This window comes from Lonchura striata, chromosome 2 (assembly GCF_046129695.1).
Source record: "Lonchura striata isolate bLonStr1 chromosome 2, bLonStr1.mat, whole genome shotgun sequence".
In the NCBI taxonomy this organism is placed as follows: Eukaryota; Metazoa; Chordata; class Aves; order Passeriformes; family Estrildidae; genus Lonchura; species Lonchura striata.
The window spans coordinates 87,374,466-87,390,550 of NC_134604.1; the positions used below are offsets into that span (position 1 = coordinate 87,374,466).

Genomic DNA, 16,085 nt, shown 5'->3' on the forward strand with positions numbered 1-16,085 from the left:
TCACAACTTGTTCTATGTTAACATCACCGAAGACTCCAGCAGTGTCTTTCTCCAATGTTGGTGGATTATCTCAACTTCATTGCTCACTTGAGTTTATGGAAGGATGAACCTGGAGATCAGTAGCCGCCACAAATGAAGTGGAACATGGTCAGGGGCAGTGGCAGTGTGAGATATCTCACATTACCTTGTGTCAAGGTACCACAGTTTAAAGATTCATTGGGACGAGTTCTGTCAATCAGCCCTCTTGGCTACGTCTCAGTGATCTCTGGAGGAAAGATAGCAATGCTTATCCTCAGTGCATGGCCTAGTGTCTCACAGAGGTTGCCATTGCTGTCGCATCCAAGTGAACACAAAAGAAAGATTCAGAAAAACATCTGAAGGCACAAAGTGACTATGGCAGTAGCTTGCTATTTATTTATAGCCTAGTGATAGTTGTTTGTAAAATGCATTCATTTGATGCTGTTTGAAAGGGGCATTTATGCCTTTGTCCAGGTCTTCTGCTAGCCTACCTGAGATTAGTTCTGCTCAAGTCATTTTAGGTCTGCCAATGAACTGGTGTGCAACCATTACTAAATTTTAAAATGCTTTACCTCTGACAGATGCAGTAGCTGTTCTCTTTTCCTGGTTTAGGAAAGTGGCACCAGCTTGGATCCTGAACAGCACTTTAATGCACTTGATATTGGTGCCTCAGTCCTCAGCGCTAGTCGGACACCCTCAGTATCATCCAGGAGCTCACCAAAATCTTCCCACACGCCCAAGTCAGACCCAGCATGTGAGTGGCATTCCTGAGTTACGGAATTATTTTTAATTTAGCTAAAGAATGTGTGCTTATATACCGTAGCTGTAATTTAACGGTAAATTATGAGGTATTGATGATATGCACTGACAAAGAAGTGCAAAAGCTGAAATGGTAATGTACAGGAGGGAAGTTTCTAGCACAACCACCTAAATGCTGGAAGATGAGCAATGGGATTAGATGTGAAATGTGCTGTTTCAATCTGTTACAAAAATGTCTTTAAGATTTGAGGGCACCAGTGTGAGCAATATGAGACTTCTCTAGACTTACATGAGTATTAACAACCTGTGGGTGACTCTCTTCTGGCTAAGATTTAGGATACTCCAGTGTTGACTTGGAAAGAAAGTGTATACACTTTCTGCTTCCTGGTGTGGAAGAAAAGCCAATGAGCTAACCTAAATTTACAGTTATTCAGCCCATAAAAAGGGAGTTCCAGCTGGTTTAGAACAGTTCATGGGTCCTTTTGCACTGCTCATTGGAGCATAGAATCATAATCTGTCTCATTTACTTTTATCTTTGCCCAGACCCTCCTTAAGAGTTTAATTTTATTGCCATTGAAGTCAACAAGAACAGCCCTGACTCCCACTAGAATTTAGCCAGACCATTACAATTTCTACCCAGGTCTTGTCACATTACCCACTTCAAGCAGGTTGATTTCCAGCAGGTAAAATCTACTGGTACTTTTCTTGCAGCTACACCAACAAAGCTGATTACGGAGTCTAACACTCCCTTGCCAAGAACACCGAGCACACAGCAGGATTTATCTGTGCATAGACTCAGCCAACCTACTGCTCTTCAGGTAACTTCACAAGGAATCATGGCAATAGGCAGAGGGTGTAACAGCATGTGCTACATACGCAGCTTAGCAATTAAAAACAACTTACACGGAAGCCCCAGCATTAGAAGAAACCTAAAATTTAAAGGAGCCAAACTTATAAATAAAGTTTTGGTTTGTTTTGTTTTTAACCTAGGTTTCTTTGCCTTCTCAGCTTCCATGTGAGCTTCTCCCACAGCAGTTGCTGCCTCAAGCAACTCTGCAAAATCAGCCTGCACCTCTGGCACAGGTTAGTTGGGGATTTGGAAGTGGAATCGATCACTTGCTTATCTCCTGATACTTTCTCATTTTGGGGCTTTTAAGTTACCTCTCTAGTAACTAAAATCCCCAAATCCAAACTCCCAGACACTTAAAATATTGTGGGAAAGTAATCTGAATTGTACACTTGTATGTTTAAACATATAACTGCATGCAGGTGTTCAGAAGCCCAGGTGCATGTAGGTTCAGGTGTGCACACATCTGTTTCATAAGGAGACAAAAAACAGATAGAAAAAGACTTTTCAACTTCACTTTTATGGAACCAGGTCCCTTCAAGATCAAATTCACAATGAGAATTAAAACCAAAAACTAAGTGAGACATCCAGTCCTGCTAAAAACACCTGTTTGGTTGTGCTGATGCATAACTAACCAGTAGTAAAGGACATGCAAATTCAATAACACCCATTTTGTGAGTGTGCCAGTAATGCAGAGTATGCCACTGAAGACAAATTTCAGATTCCTCCAATCCCATATCTCAAAAAAACCCATATCTCAAAAGTTCATGATGGCCCAAAATGTTGCCTCAGGGGTACATTTGCAGCAGATTTTGAAGAAGCACATTTGAGTACCATGTTTCCAGCACATTGTTTTTCTCCTGTTGCCCTGCTGTGATGATGCACCACATCATCCTCTGATTTTAGGAATGGTGGAGTATTGCTGAACCTAGACTGCTTCCACCATTGATATCATACACTCACTCACAACATCCTGGAGTTTATTTGTGTAGCACATAAAGCATATAAAGTCCTGAGGATTCTGGCTTTAAAATAACAAATTCTCATTTATCTTCCATGTTTAATATTCTCTTCATGACTCCACGCTAGCATGCAGCGAATAAACAGCATATCAATTATCTGCTCTGAGCATTCATTTTCTTTTACAGATACTTCTCTCTGTTATTCATTAATGCATTTTCAAACATCAATTAGCTTATGTATTATAAGTCTCCATGTGTTTTGTCTGACTTTTTTCTACCTCCCTTTCTTCTCCATCAAAGCTCTTTGTGAAGAGAAGCATTCCAGTTGTTTACCAAGAGCCCTGCTGCCTTGTCCCTTCCTAGTAAAAGGCTCTTACTGGAACACCAGCTCCATTTTTTTTCTGACAAATTAGAGTGCTATTCAGTCACTGATTAAGCCTCTTTGGGCCACCTAAATCTTGGTGAAAGGAAGAGGACTGACTTGAGTCTGTCTACACAGGCAGCTCTCTGGCAGCAGTCACAGCAGTGCTCCTGGCGAAGCTCAGGATGAAGCTGGACATGGACCAGGACGTTGCATCTCAGGCTACCGATGTTCACACTCCATAGCAAAATTCCTGTAGACAGTACCAAGTCTCCACACACTTACGTAATTTTCATAAACTGTTATGAATATCATGATACTACACACTTTAAAATAATTAACATCAGCCTACAGCAACATAATTAATTATTCAAAAGACAAGGTGCCTGCAGCACTAGGTGAGTGAGGGACAAAATCAGGTACATGTGCATCCCGCCAGGTACACTTCCTTGGCTTCCTAGCTGACCATTTCCCAGCAGTTTAGTGGCAAAACACAAGCCCATTGCTTGTAGAAATAGTGTGGCCAGGTGCCCCACTCCCAGCTCGCAAGGAGGAGCTGCACAGTTTTCTCCCTGCTGCCTTTCTGTCACTTGTCCTTAGCTGAAGGTGGCTGATGGCATGAGCTGGAAGGCCCTGGGTATCGTTGTGGCTAACATTTGGCTACAGGGTGGTAGCAGCAGGGAAAACATTATAAGTGGCCACAACTGTGTCTGCAGTGAGCAGCTAGCTGCTGCCTCGGGCACCATCTGCCTGAACTTTGAGTAGTTTTATTTCCAGTGAAGGCTGTGATGGTTCTGTCTCCTCTGAAATGCGATTTTAGCTTATGCCTTGCTTGTGTGAATGAACAGACAGCAGTGTCACCCAAGATGTCACCTGAATGTAAATGGTTTACTTTAAACCAAGTGCTCCCAATTAGAATATTTGTTTGTTTGCCTTCCTCATTGTCATAAATTAAAATCCCCTGCAACACAGCGGATGTTGATGGCTGAATAATAATTAACACTAATAATTCGTTTGGGATTGAACAGGTGTTATTCAGATGACAGAAAGAAAGAACAAGTTGTTCAGTGAGCTGCAAAACTAATAAAATCCAGTTTCCCAGGGGCTGTGCCTTGAAGGGCTGGTGCATGGAGCCAGCCTTTCCCACAAGAGGAAGGGATGAGTGGATCCTTCTCTCCTTTGCTCAGCTAAAGCTTTCATGAAGTTACAGCAATATGTTATTTTTGACACTCTCACAACTCTGTTGAATGTCTCCACCAAGAAACATGGCTCATCTCTTGGGCCAGAAGAATTGAAAGAAAGTTGTAAGGGCAGGAAATAAAGTTTTAAAGGAAACTGAGCTACAAAACAAATAGGGTCTCTTTTTTTACAGCTACTTATTGTCATTACACTTGTAGGAACAGATGTCTTGGGACATACATCTTTTCTTCATCACATTAGAAATGAGGAACTATCCTGACAGACACAGGGGCCATAGGTACCCACCCCTGGCTGCAGCCTTCTGGCATCCTGGGGTAGCACTCAGTGGAGAAAAACACCTCTCCTTGGGCATGGTGGAGGAGAAAAATCACAGTATGGAAGTGACAGTCCCTCTCTCTGGGCTGTAGAGCCTCCCTGGTCTGTCACCAGCACTTGTGCATCGAGCCACTCCCTACCAGAACATCTGCTGACATGATCCCAAATGCATCACTTTATTTTACTTTTTTTTTTTTTTTTTAAGAAACCAGACTAAAATTACTGCTCTGGGATTTGCTTGTTTCTTTTGGGTTTTTTTTTTTGCCTGCATTAACAAACCTTGATTAAACTGGTGCAACTATAGAGATCTCACAGGTTTAGTCTGCCATGGTTGACTGTATTTAGGAAGATGACACTTTCCTGTGTATTACATGCACTTATATAAGAATTCTGTGGACATTTGCAAATACCTAAATGAGATGAAGACAAACTTCATCTGATGCCAATGGCAGAGTTAAAGCTGGGCAGTATTTTCTGTGGAATGTTTTGAGTTAAGCTCTTTTAATTTATTATACAATTAGAGATTTCTCCCTTAATTAGTAGACCAGTTAATGATCTTGAGATAAATACTCTCTGGAGTAGGTCAATTGCTGTTAGTGTCTCATTGTACAAAAACAATAGAAGCTCTGTAAGCACAGGGGTCATAGTTAGAGTTATCAACAATTTAGGGGGTAGAGTGGGAAGAGGAAAAAAGCAAAAGAGAAAGTTCCTTGTCTTCATCCATAACAGCTTTCACTCCGGTATACCAGCTAATTATTGATGTTAAGTATATTAATACAAAAAGCACGTGAAAAAGAAAAAAAGACAATAAAGATTAATATAGTAAATATAAGAACCTGCACAAAAAATTATGGAATAATAATTTAAAATCAACATCAATATATTCTTGTGTACAACTTTACAAAGCAAATTCAAATTTAAAACTAAGGCCTGAAAATGGATTTTGTTTCTTTTTGAAGTATCAAGTGATTGTGAAATTGCCTGGTTTAAAATTCCTTACATTGATCAATTGAAGAAAAGCAGGTTCTTTTCTCAAAGGGTCATCAAGGAATTTGCATGTTAATCAAAATGTGCCATCACCAAGCCGGGCAGTTAAAATGAAGCTCTTTACTAAAACTGTTTTTTATTCCTTTTCTAATAAGGATCCTTTTAAAAACTTAAAAGCAGTCCTCATTAAAAGAGCTCATATAGAGATGATTAGATAATTAGATAATTAATTAATTATTTATAATTGTGTTTTTAAAAGCTCCCTCTGTACAGACCAGGTTAAAGCAGGAATTAGCTGCATCTCGTCTATGATCTGTTGCTCACAGCATCATTCCACTCCTAAAATCAGGATACCTGGGACTCTTCAGATCCAAAAGGCTGGGCTACAACAAGCAGCCCTAGATTCCCCTTTGAGTCACTTGTTCTTATTCCCAAACATCTGAGGTCTCTGCTCAGCCATTCCTCAGGTTAATTCCTTATACATGAACAAAAAAGAAAGAAAGGAGACCCTGCTCTGGCTTCTCTTCTGTAACACCAATTCCAAGTAACACAAACCTTTGGGAGGTTTGACAGCATCTTCCTGCTCTGGAGAGGCGTGGGTTGCAGACGATGGCGCTGCTGTTTGCAGGCACAGGTATGGGGACACCAGCAGGTGCCACCTTAGCAGCCCTCCCTGCCCCTAGGGCTGGCTGTGGGACTGACCCCCACCTGGCCACCACTCTGTGCAGAGACCTCCTGGCTGTGTGGGAAAGCCACCCTACACCTGATAAATGGAAATGAACCTCCTGAAGCTTTCACTCTTGCTCTGCCAAAGGCCATCTACCTGGAGATGTCAGCTTTGCTAGAGGGAATGTAAAGGTACTTTCACATACTTAACTGGTTTAAGGTGAAGTAGTTAGCTGATACAAATCTGTTCTGTCACATTTAACTTCCTCTAAGTAGCCAAAAAATTCATCTGAGGAAGTGTACAGTGCTGCTACCACCAGAGCACTCCTTAATTCCTGTCTTGTTATCTTTTTTTTTTTCTTACTAAAAAGCCAGAAACAATGCAAGCCAGGGCACCATGGAGGAGGAAGGTTCCAACAGCAAGCATCAGCTCGCCCACTAGCACAGAGCCACTGGAACAAATAGAGGGACAAGGCAGCATTTTCAAGTCACAGCAGTTTTGTTGGTTTTTTTGGGTTTTTTTTTGCCTGTACACTCACAGCCCTACATGTTTTCAAGAAGATCTTGGATGCCTTGATTACATAAAAACTTAAAAAGATTTTTTGAAGGGTTTTGTTCTTTTTTTCAAAGACTGTTTTTTACTTTTGGAATATGAGCTTATCAAAAGCAATTATTCCAAAACCTATTAAGGTAATAATTAACTTCGGTGAACTTTGAATCATACCTGAAAGCACCAAATACAAGGGATTTATTGCTGTTAGTCCTCTCCACAGCTCTTGAATTATTTCAGTTTGTGCCAGTATTTCTGCTATTGGAGGTTGCACCTGCTTCTTGACCTTGATTAATGATATCCATTTTTTACTATTATTTTGAACAGCCTTTCTTCCACTGAGTTGAGCTATTCATTTTATATCACATATAAAAATAACTTAATGAGTATTTCTTGTCATTAAAGTACTACTCAGCTGTACAAATCTAGAAAATGTTTATTGTGGTCTATTGTGTGATGCCTTAGTAAGTCATCAGCAGAACAAAGCATTGCAGAACTGCTATTTCTGTTCTGAAAAAGGAAAGCATTAGTAAAGCACATCTGGATTATACTGTTATGACACAGTAAGGGCTTCAAAGTACAAGCTAATGAAAATAATGCACTCATTTGCCATCCAGTTGAGATGCTCTTGATATTTTAAAGTAGCACACTCCCAAAAACAGTCCTTATAACAGAACATGGTCAATTGTAAGCAGATAATTCTAGCTGAGGAAATATTTAATATATTTGTATAACCCTGAAAATAGATAAGATCTGTCTCTGACTACATGTTATTATATTACAAATACATTTTTATTTTTTAGCTGTGCCTTACAATCAGGAGACCAGTAACTCCTTAGAGAACTATGTTCTACTGAGGCCTGTTTGTATTATAATGACTGACTTTCCCCCACCCCTCTTGTTCTGTGTCCTCCCCCCCAGTTCTCAGCACAATTCAGCATGTTCCAGACCATCAAGGACCAGCTAGAGCAGCGGACACGGATCCTGCAGGCCAACATCCGGTGGCAGCAGGAAGAGCTCCAGAAGATACAGGAGCAGCTCTGCCTGGTCCAAGACTCCAGCGTACAGGTGAATTACTACTGGAAGGGGCAGAGTCAAGCATCCTCTCTCACATGACTGTTGATAAGCTTGGCAATTTAAAAAGTGGAAACTAGCTCATCTGAATTTTAGAGGGATGTTGCCCTCTAAAAGCTTCTTAAGTAAACTATGTCAAGAAAGATTTAAGAGCTCTCTGGAAGAATAGAAGGAGGGAATACCTCAGCCTTAGGAGGAGGAGAATAATTAGGGTCATTTACAATAGCATTTTATTACTTTATCTACCACGTCTTCAGACTGAGCAGCTGTAGTAGAATGCTGAAGTTCAGACTTCCTTGTCACATTAAAACCCCCTAAATTCTGCTGATGTTCATTTGTTCACACCTTGGAGGTATCTGAATTTGTTCTTCACCAAACAGGCTTAAGCCTTTAGGGTGAAGCTGACTAAGCCTGCTCTGCTTCTGCCTTTGACACCTCCTACACAGAGGTAGAATTCTGTAGTACAGTATGTGCTTTGTACCCCTTACATCTACCAAACCTCAGAAATAATAGCAGGTGCCATTTAGTAGATCACAGGTTTCCTTTAACAACAAATGGACAAATCATCCAGTTTTATGGGAGTTTTCTGAATGTGGGGTGATTACTGCTCTGTTTCTCATAATTTAACTATAAATGCCAGGTTAAATGATCCTTGCTAGTAATGTGGCACTCGGGACTTTGTGAGTATTATACTAACAGGATTATTTTAGCAGACAAGCTTTGTCAAGGAAATAAAGAGATATCAAGAGTATTTTCCAAACAGGATGGGACCTACTGAAGTCAATGAGAATTTTGCTTGCAACTTCCACACAGAAATAGACTCTCACCCATCATCAGCATCTGTGAAATGCAGTTTCACACATTAACAAATTGGGATTGTATGTTTAGGTAATTAAGGGATTAGCAAAGCCAAATTAGAAACTTTGCCACCTAACTTGCTGCATGTGCACTGCTGTAAGACAACACAGCAGCTGTGGGTTCCAGACCCAGAACTCCCTGTTCCTGGTGCCATACAATCATATAGGGAGACAGGTTTAGCTTCAGTGTGTGTCTTCTATTGGTTCTGCGCTGACTTTGATTAATGGGAAGAGAAGGTCTCTCTGCAATTAACAGGTGTTCAGTTCAGAATCATGTCATATGTCTGAAAGCTATTATTGTTATTATGAATATCAAGAGACATGATCTTCTCACTTCCTCTCTTTTTAATTGGGCGACAACCATTACTCTCTCCTGGTGACGTCTTCCATAATCACACACCCTCTTTTTCTTCATTATTCAGGCAAAAATAGAATTTCAGAGCACATTCTTATATGCAAGAAGCAGATTTTATTTTTAGAAAGCTGTCTCCTATATGCATTAGGATGCATTTAACAGCACAAAGACTGTGGGACAGATTCTCAGATACATTCAGAGGGAGCTCAGGCAGAGGCCCAGAGGGTAAATAAACAGTGGGTTTATTTACCAGTTTGTAGCTCTGAGTTACACCATCTGGGTGATGCCCTCTCCCATGAAGACTACACCAGGTTGGCCCAAGTATTTTCAGACCATTACAAGTTCTCTTTTGTCAGTACCTACCAATTCCCAGCTTACTGCAGATGCAGTACTGAGAGGTGGGGGAACAGAAAAAGCTTGGAAATGCAGGGGGCTGCATATTTGCCTTAAGTGGCAATAACAGTGGGGATCATCCAGCAATGCTGAATGGAGAATACATCCTCTGTATTTTGTGTGCTTTTTGCTCTCCTCCGAGCAATCAAACAAGGTGATGAGATGCAAGTGGTCACACTGACTCCTGGCCAAGACCTTTTCTTCTCCCACTTTCTCTAGGTAAAAAACTAAAAAACATGCTAAGAAATTAATGTGCTGTTGCAGGGATAGATTGAGATGAGGAATAATTTTTATCTTACTTGGCTAGGGGCAATTTGAAAGAAAGCTGCACACTTTTGCGTGCAGCTCTTTTGTGACTCACAAGCAGTGAGGAGTAAACTGTTAAATCAGAAATCCAGCCACATGCTTTGCTGCACAGATTTCATCATTCAGGGAGCTGGATGTCTGCAGACATTGATCTGTGTCTACTATCAAAGCTAAAATGCATAGTAACAAACTGGCTACTATCAGGCACATTTCTGGTGTCTTTAATACCCTGCATAATAGAGCTGTAAGTGTGGGGGAGTGATGTAGGCTGCCTGAAAAGGGGGATGGGTTCCCCCTTTTTCCCTTATTAGCTGCTTTTCCCTTATTAGCTGATTTATTAGCATATCATCCCTACTGGTTCACTCTCTTCCACATAGAAGTCTACAGGTAGCTCCACGGAGAATTAAGCTTGATTTCCATTTCCTTCAGAGATCTTCAAAACTGAGTACAGCAGTCCACCAAGAAATGCTTTCCCAGACAGACAGATGTTGAGCACAGTAGTCTGCATTAGAAACTGTTTGCAGGAGCCTTGTGCAGAGAAAGATGAAACTATCGGGAGGGTTGCAGGCCCTGAAAAAAAGTGTTCAAAACCCCATTAGATCTCTGTTACTGCTTTCCTGACAACGAAGGACAAGAGCAGAAAGAGTAACCTCAGAAGTCTGAAGGATGCTGTGTCTGCTCCAGTTTGAACAGTCTAGCTAATGATTCACAGATGCAGAGGAAGGCAGAAAGGCTGAGCCTGACCAGCTTGCAAGAAGTACTATCAAGACCATCCACAGCCACCCATCATTTGCAAAGCAGGCTCTCTTCAAATTCATGAATCTCAGCTTCCCAGTGCTGTGCTTCTCATCTTTATATATTTTACATAAAGAAAAAGTCTTGAGGCCTGTAATGATGAGCCCAAAAGCTATAATCCCCTTATTATCCAAAGGACAGGTAGAGTCAGAGAGATGTTTTCCTCAGGACGCCTTGTCAGTGTGGTTCAGCCATTAGCTGTAGGGCCCTTCTATCTTGGAATGAGGGGGCAGCAGTGTCAGAGGGCCCCTCCTCTCCCTTGCTGCTTTGCTGTGTATGTTAACAATCTGGCCAATTAAAAAAATGTTTGTAAGATGCTTCACTGACCTTGCAGTCCACAAAATCACCAACGAGACATGTCATTAGCAGCAATACAGTTAGGAGGCTGCTAATTTATCTACTTAGGGAAAGATTTTATTTTTTATGAAAAGGTTTTTCTTGTTATTTAAAACTGCTGTATTTCAGTGTGTTGGGGGAATTTAGACAAGACTATCACAAAGAAAGGCACATTATTTGAAAAACCACCATTAAATTTTGTACAAATTAAGCTTTTAGGTTTAACTAACAGGTGGAAATTCCACACTTTGATCCTCTGTTAGGTTAACTCTTGTTTTTTAAGGCATCTTGAGTTTTCAGTTCTGCAGGGACATGGTCACCGTTGCTTCCTGCTCTAAGCTTGTTTCTTCCAGGTCATTTATGTCCAGAGGGTAACAATGCTGCTTTGGCCAGTATAATGGCAGCAGAGGGTCTCCAGGTATGAAACACTCAGAGCCCTCTCAGAGTATGAACATATGAACAAATGAAATTGGCCTACTGGGATAAACTTGGTTCTAAATTTATGGTGTGTTAGCTGCCAACCATTAACTTTGCACGCTCCTACCCAGTGGCACACTCTGGTAATTGCAAAGTAGGTTACTCTGCTTTCTTTGGAGGTAAACTTCTTCATCTGGAAGTGAGGTAAGCACATAGGGAGGTCCCTACTAAATAAGTAGCAAGTTAACACTCCACCTGACACTCACCTCAATAGATGTTGAATTTGCATTGGGTGAGTGGAGTGTTTCTCCAGTGCTATGTACCACATACAAGGAGGACACTAAGCTAATCCTTCTAAAGGTCTTAATTTGCAGTGATCTGTCTAGTACCAGTGGGCTCATACTCCCTCCCCATCACTTTTTTCACATGCACCACTTACTTTGCCTGTTCTGAATTTTATATCAAATTTTATATTAGTGGCAACTCGTCTCAGTGCTAGGGCTAATCAAGTGAGTTCATATACTAAACATGTTCAAAACTTAGCTTCTGTGTACAGAAAAAAAAACAAGAAAATGAATTTTCATTATATTTGTCTTTGATTTATTCATAGTAAGACCTATTTATTTGGCAGAAGTTGCAAGACCATCTGTCTTTCTGATATGTAATGTCTCCAAACTCAGTGAGCAGTGTTTTTAAAAGAAAACACTCAGAGCTAGTTTCAGACCTGCTGCATGTAGCAGCCCCAACCCTGTCACTTGACCCATTTATTCCTATCAGACTTCTCTGAGATGTGGTTAGCCTACAGCACCTGAAACAAGCTGTTGCTTTTCCTTAATTGTCCCCCTCTCACAGCTGATTAATATAAGCATTGTCTGTACCTTTTTTCCTGGGTAAAATCTTGGCACACAGAAATGCATTAAAAATTTATCATATTTAAATAAGCTGTGTTTTTAAAGCTAGATAAATACATTCAACCATGATGGATCAAGCCATACTATTGCAGAGAAAAGCAATACATTATGCTGGGCCTTTGGAGAAAGGTATGGGCTTTTTCCAGGAAAAATTAGAGGGGACATGATAGTTTAGGGAATTGTTAATACAGCAATAAGCTGCACAAAGGTGTACTGATTACTGGGCATACCTCATGTACTGCTAGGCATGAGATGATGGATGAATAATGAAGGGAATAATTGTAATTCTGATTTCATTTAAAACTTAACTAGCTCCACTTAAATCAATGGAGTTCCATACATGTAGCAGTGGTGTGGAATCAGAATCAGGTCCAAAAATTGTGTCAAATGTGTGGGATGTGTATCTCCATACAGCCTTTGGTGGCAGAAAGGCTAGGTCTGAAATATGCAAAGAGAGCTTGTGGCATTAATAATGCATGGTTTTACAAGATTACTTTTCTCTCTTTACAGCTGTAATAAAAGAAATAGCCCCTAGAAAAGCAAAAAATCCCAAGTCCTATAACTTTTAAAGAAGAAAGCTTCATCTTGAAATGCAAAAGTAGAGAGAACATCATTTACAGAAACACTAAGAGAGGAGCTGCTAGCTCTTTTGCACAAGTCAAATGCATGGCACAGTTAGGAAGAGCACCAGGTGACAGTTACCTGATGGGAAATCAGATAAATGACAGCAACTGTCTGTTTACACATCCTGTCAATGATAAGGACACAGCCATTCAGCTTGGAGAGCTCTGGCCTGATTGTGGCCTCATTAAAAATATTTGACAACTCAGCTGGGTGTAAAGTGTAGAATTTCTAGAAACAAATTCAAAGACAGTTCTGTCTGAAAGGCAGGTGGACTTTGTTGAAAGGAGAAACAAAATGACTGAAAAGACATGGAGTTACTCTCTTCTATTTGGTCAGGATGCCCTAGAACACAGTGAATGTACTGGGAACTGCTCTTAAGAGGGCTGTGCCTGCGCCATGAAGAGAGGACTTGCATCTTCTAGACACATTTCACAAGTAATGGGTGCACTTGCCGAATAAGAAACCCAAGAAACTAGAGACAGTAGAGCTGTTAATGTAGGAATGATAGGTGATTTCCAAGTAACAGTAAATGTGTTATGAATCCAGAAATGTGGTAACTTTATTTTAGAATATATCTTTGAATTTCCTTTTGTCACATTCTTTTTTCAAAACATCTGGGCTACGTAAATAAATCCTCCCCTATTATTTTCCAGATGATCTTACAGCAGCCAACAGTGTCCCTGAGCTTTAGCAATACTCAGCAGCTGGACCCACAACAGCTACAGCAGAGGTCAGGGACTCTTTCTCAGCAGCAGCTTGTCCCCAGTTCTCAACTTCAAGGACAAATTACATCTTCACAAACAACGAACCAGCAGTCACTGAGAGAAGCAAGTGCGATATCAAGCCAGGTAATCATTTCTTTGAACAGAGAAGCATTTAGATGGAAAGGAGACACTGAGCTGTTATTAAGCAAGCGAGTAAAATCATGTCAGTCCTGAAACTGTGCCTTAGCCTTCCCTTTCTTATTCTTCTGTATACCGACAGCCTATTAAAAGGGTTTCCCTACAGCATTTACCTTACCTTTTTTTTAAGACCTCAGCCAGGACTGTTACTTGAGCAGCTGTTTCAGCTTGACATTGGTGCAGGGGGGCATGCAAAATGTGTCAGGGACTTACTGGTCTTCAGGTGGTCCTGAAAGAAACCTGACTGATCACAATGGAAACTTGAAATAGTGAGACCCCTTAGAATACTTGCTCCCCAAGCCCAGTCGGACACTACCAAAGCAACAAAGCCTGTCTGCTCTGGTGGCACACAGAATACACTGATTCATTTGAGACCCTCAGGCTGTGAACGTTAACAGGTTCCTGCAGAGCAAAATAAAGTTCAGCCTGAGCAGTAACTGAGATCTGTGAGAGCTATTAGGTTTGGTGCTGTATTTTTTTTTTCATACTGCTGGTCTCTCAACATTTCCAGTGTTTGCTCTTCCATCCACCTGTTGTACCTCCCTTCACAGAAAACAGCTCCTGTTTCTGCTTCCTGATTGCGTGGCAAGCATATTTCCATTATTGTCTTCAGAGCCCCCAGCTGTAGCATTTCACTTCCTTCATACCTGTGTTGTAATGACTCTATTAAGTGTGTAACAAATACAGTGCAAGGGGCAGAAACTGATGCACAGAAAGTTCCATAAGGAAGAACTTCTCTGTCACTGTGCGAGTGACCATGCACTAGAAAAGGTTGTCCCGAGAGGGTGTGGAGTCTCCCTCACTGGAGATTCCCAAAAACCGTCTGGACACGATTCTGTGTCATGATGACCCTGCTAGAGGAGGGAGGCCTGACCGGATGTCCCACTGTGGTCCCTTAACTGCCCCGTTCGGTGATTCTGTGAAACGGGGCGGGGGGGGAACAGAAGAAAACCAGAAAACCCCACACTTTTTTATTTTGATCTCTTCCTATCATGGGGCTTGGCGGCAGCTCCTCACGCTTAACTTCGCTCCTGCCTTAACTGGGGGGGGTTTGGGCTTGCCAGCCGGCAGGAGCTGGCCGGGCAGCGGCGGGTATGACGCCGTTCCGCCTGTGGTGGCAGCAGCCGGGCTGTCTCCGCTCTCTCCGCTTCTCTTGCAGGGCCCGAAGGCGGCGCGGAGCGCGGAGCTGGCGCCGGGCGGCGGCCGCGCCCCGCCCCGCCCCGCGGCGCCCCCCGGCGGCCCGGCCCGCGGCGGCAGCGCCGCGCCCGCGGGCTGCAGCCACGACCAGCAGCTCAGGTACGGCGGGGCCGGAGCTGCGGCTCCGCCCGGCAGCGCGGGCGCGGCGCGCAGCAGCTCTCGGGACCGCGCAGTGCGCCGAGTCCCAAAGCGTGGCTCTCCGTTACCCCGTCACGTTTGAGAACGGAAACCTCGCTGCTGGCTTTGAAAAGCGCGAGGTGAATTTAACCAGAGTTGTAAAATATTATTCAAGCATCCATATACTTAACAGATAATAATGGTGGAAAATGTGATTTATGAGGCGTACGTCCGGCACCCAGATCATCCCAGAGGGCGGGCGCTGCGCCAGCCTCCGCCCGGCAGTGCCCAGGATGCGCCTGGCACAGCAGCTGGCAGACCTCCTCACACTCAGCCTGGTGCCGTGCCTGTGGAAATGCCGCTTCTCTGCACAGTGTGGGATTTGTATGGTCCTTCTCTTCCAGCAACGTCTTTTTCTTTTTTTCCTTCATGTGCCAGATTGTTGCTTAGCCAGCCTATTCAGCCCATGATGCCTGGGTCCTGTAATGCAAGACACCCTTCAGACCTCAGCATGGCGGGATCTCAGGCCAAGTACGTGCCTTGTCGAAGATAAAACATCAAAGTTGCTTTTGAGGGGAAGTAGCCTTCTTTTGTAAGATGATGAAGTAGTTGATGAAATATTGGGAATGTGTTACTGTGCTGAGCCTGCCTTCCAGCATTAGGGTCAGCCTTACCCTGCCTGGTCGTATCAGGAAAAGTAACAGAGAGAAACACAAAGTGCCAGTGGCATTTTAACAAGCCATGGCGGGGGGAATTTTTGTCCCTCACATGCTGCCTGCTTCAGCACTAGAACTTCTGATCCACCAAAGGTAAACATGAGAAAGTCAGCACTGGCTCAGTTAAATAACTGGTGAAAATAGAAAGCCTCACCTCAGTTATTTTGTCTCCTCAAAACTTAGATGAAGAAAGCAGAACACAGTGGTCAAAATATACCTTTTTTTTAAGCTGTTTTTTGTCACTGTACTTAATTGTGAACTGATAAAATAATAAGCAACTGTTTGCACATCATTCCTTTAAAAAGAATACCTTTTACAAAACAGTACTCTTCTAATACTATTTCAGGAATGTAGGTATTCCGTACTTCCTTTTTTAAACATCATTATTGTTTTAGATTATCTTGAGTTAATTTGTCAAAT

General features: G+C 42.2%; 1 protein-coding gene across 2 annotated transcripts in view; it reads left to right on the plus strand.

Moving 5' to 3' along the window:
* Positions 1-16,085, plus strand: part of NPAS2 (neuronal PAS domain protein 2) — a 104,268-nt gene that overhangs the window by 84,033 nt on the left and 4,150 nt on the right. Inside the window, exons 13-19 of one of the 2 annotated variants that reach the window (XM_077781540.1) lie at positions 631-772; positions 1,489-1,595; positions 1,768-1,860; positions 7,587-7,733; positions 13,387-13,581; positions 14,795-14,931; positions 15,388-15,480. In XM_077781540.1, the coding sequence (XP_077637666.1) occupies positions 631-772; positions 1,489-1,595; positions 1,768-1,860; positions 7,587-7,733; positions 13,387-13,581; positions 14,795-14,931; positions 15,388-15,480 (914 nt within the window). Of the gene's footprint in view, positions 1-630; positions 773-1,488; positions 1,596-1,767; positions 1,861-7,586; positions 7,734-13,386; positions 14,339-14,794; positions 14,932-15,387; positions 15,481-16,085 lie in introns of those variants that run through there. The other variant, XM_077781541.1, reaches the window with a different exon arrangement.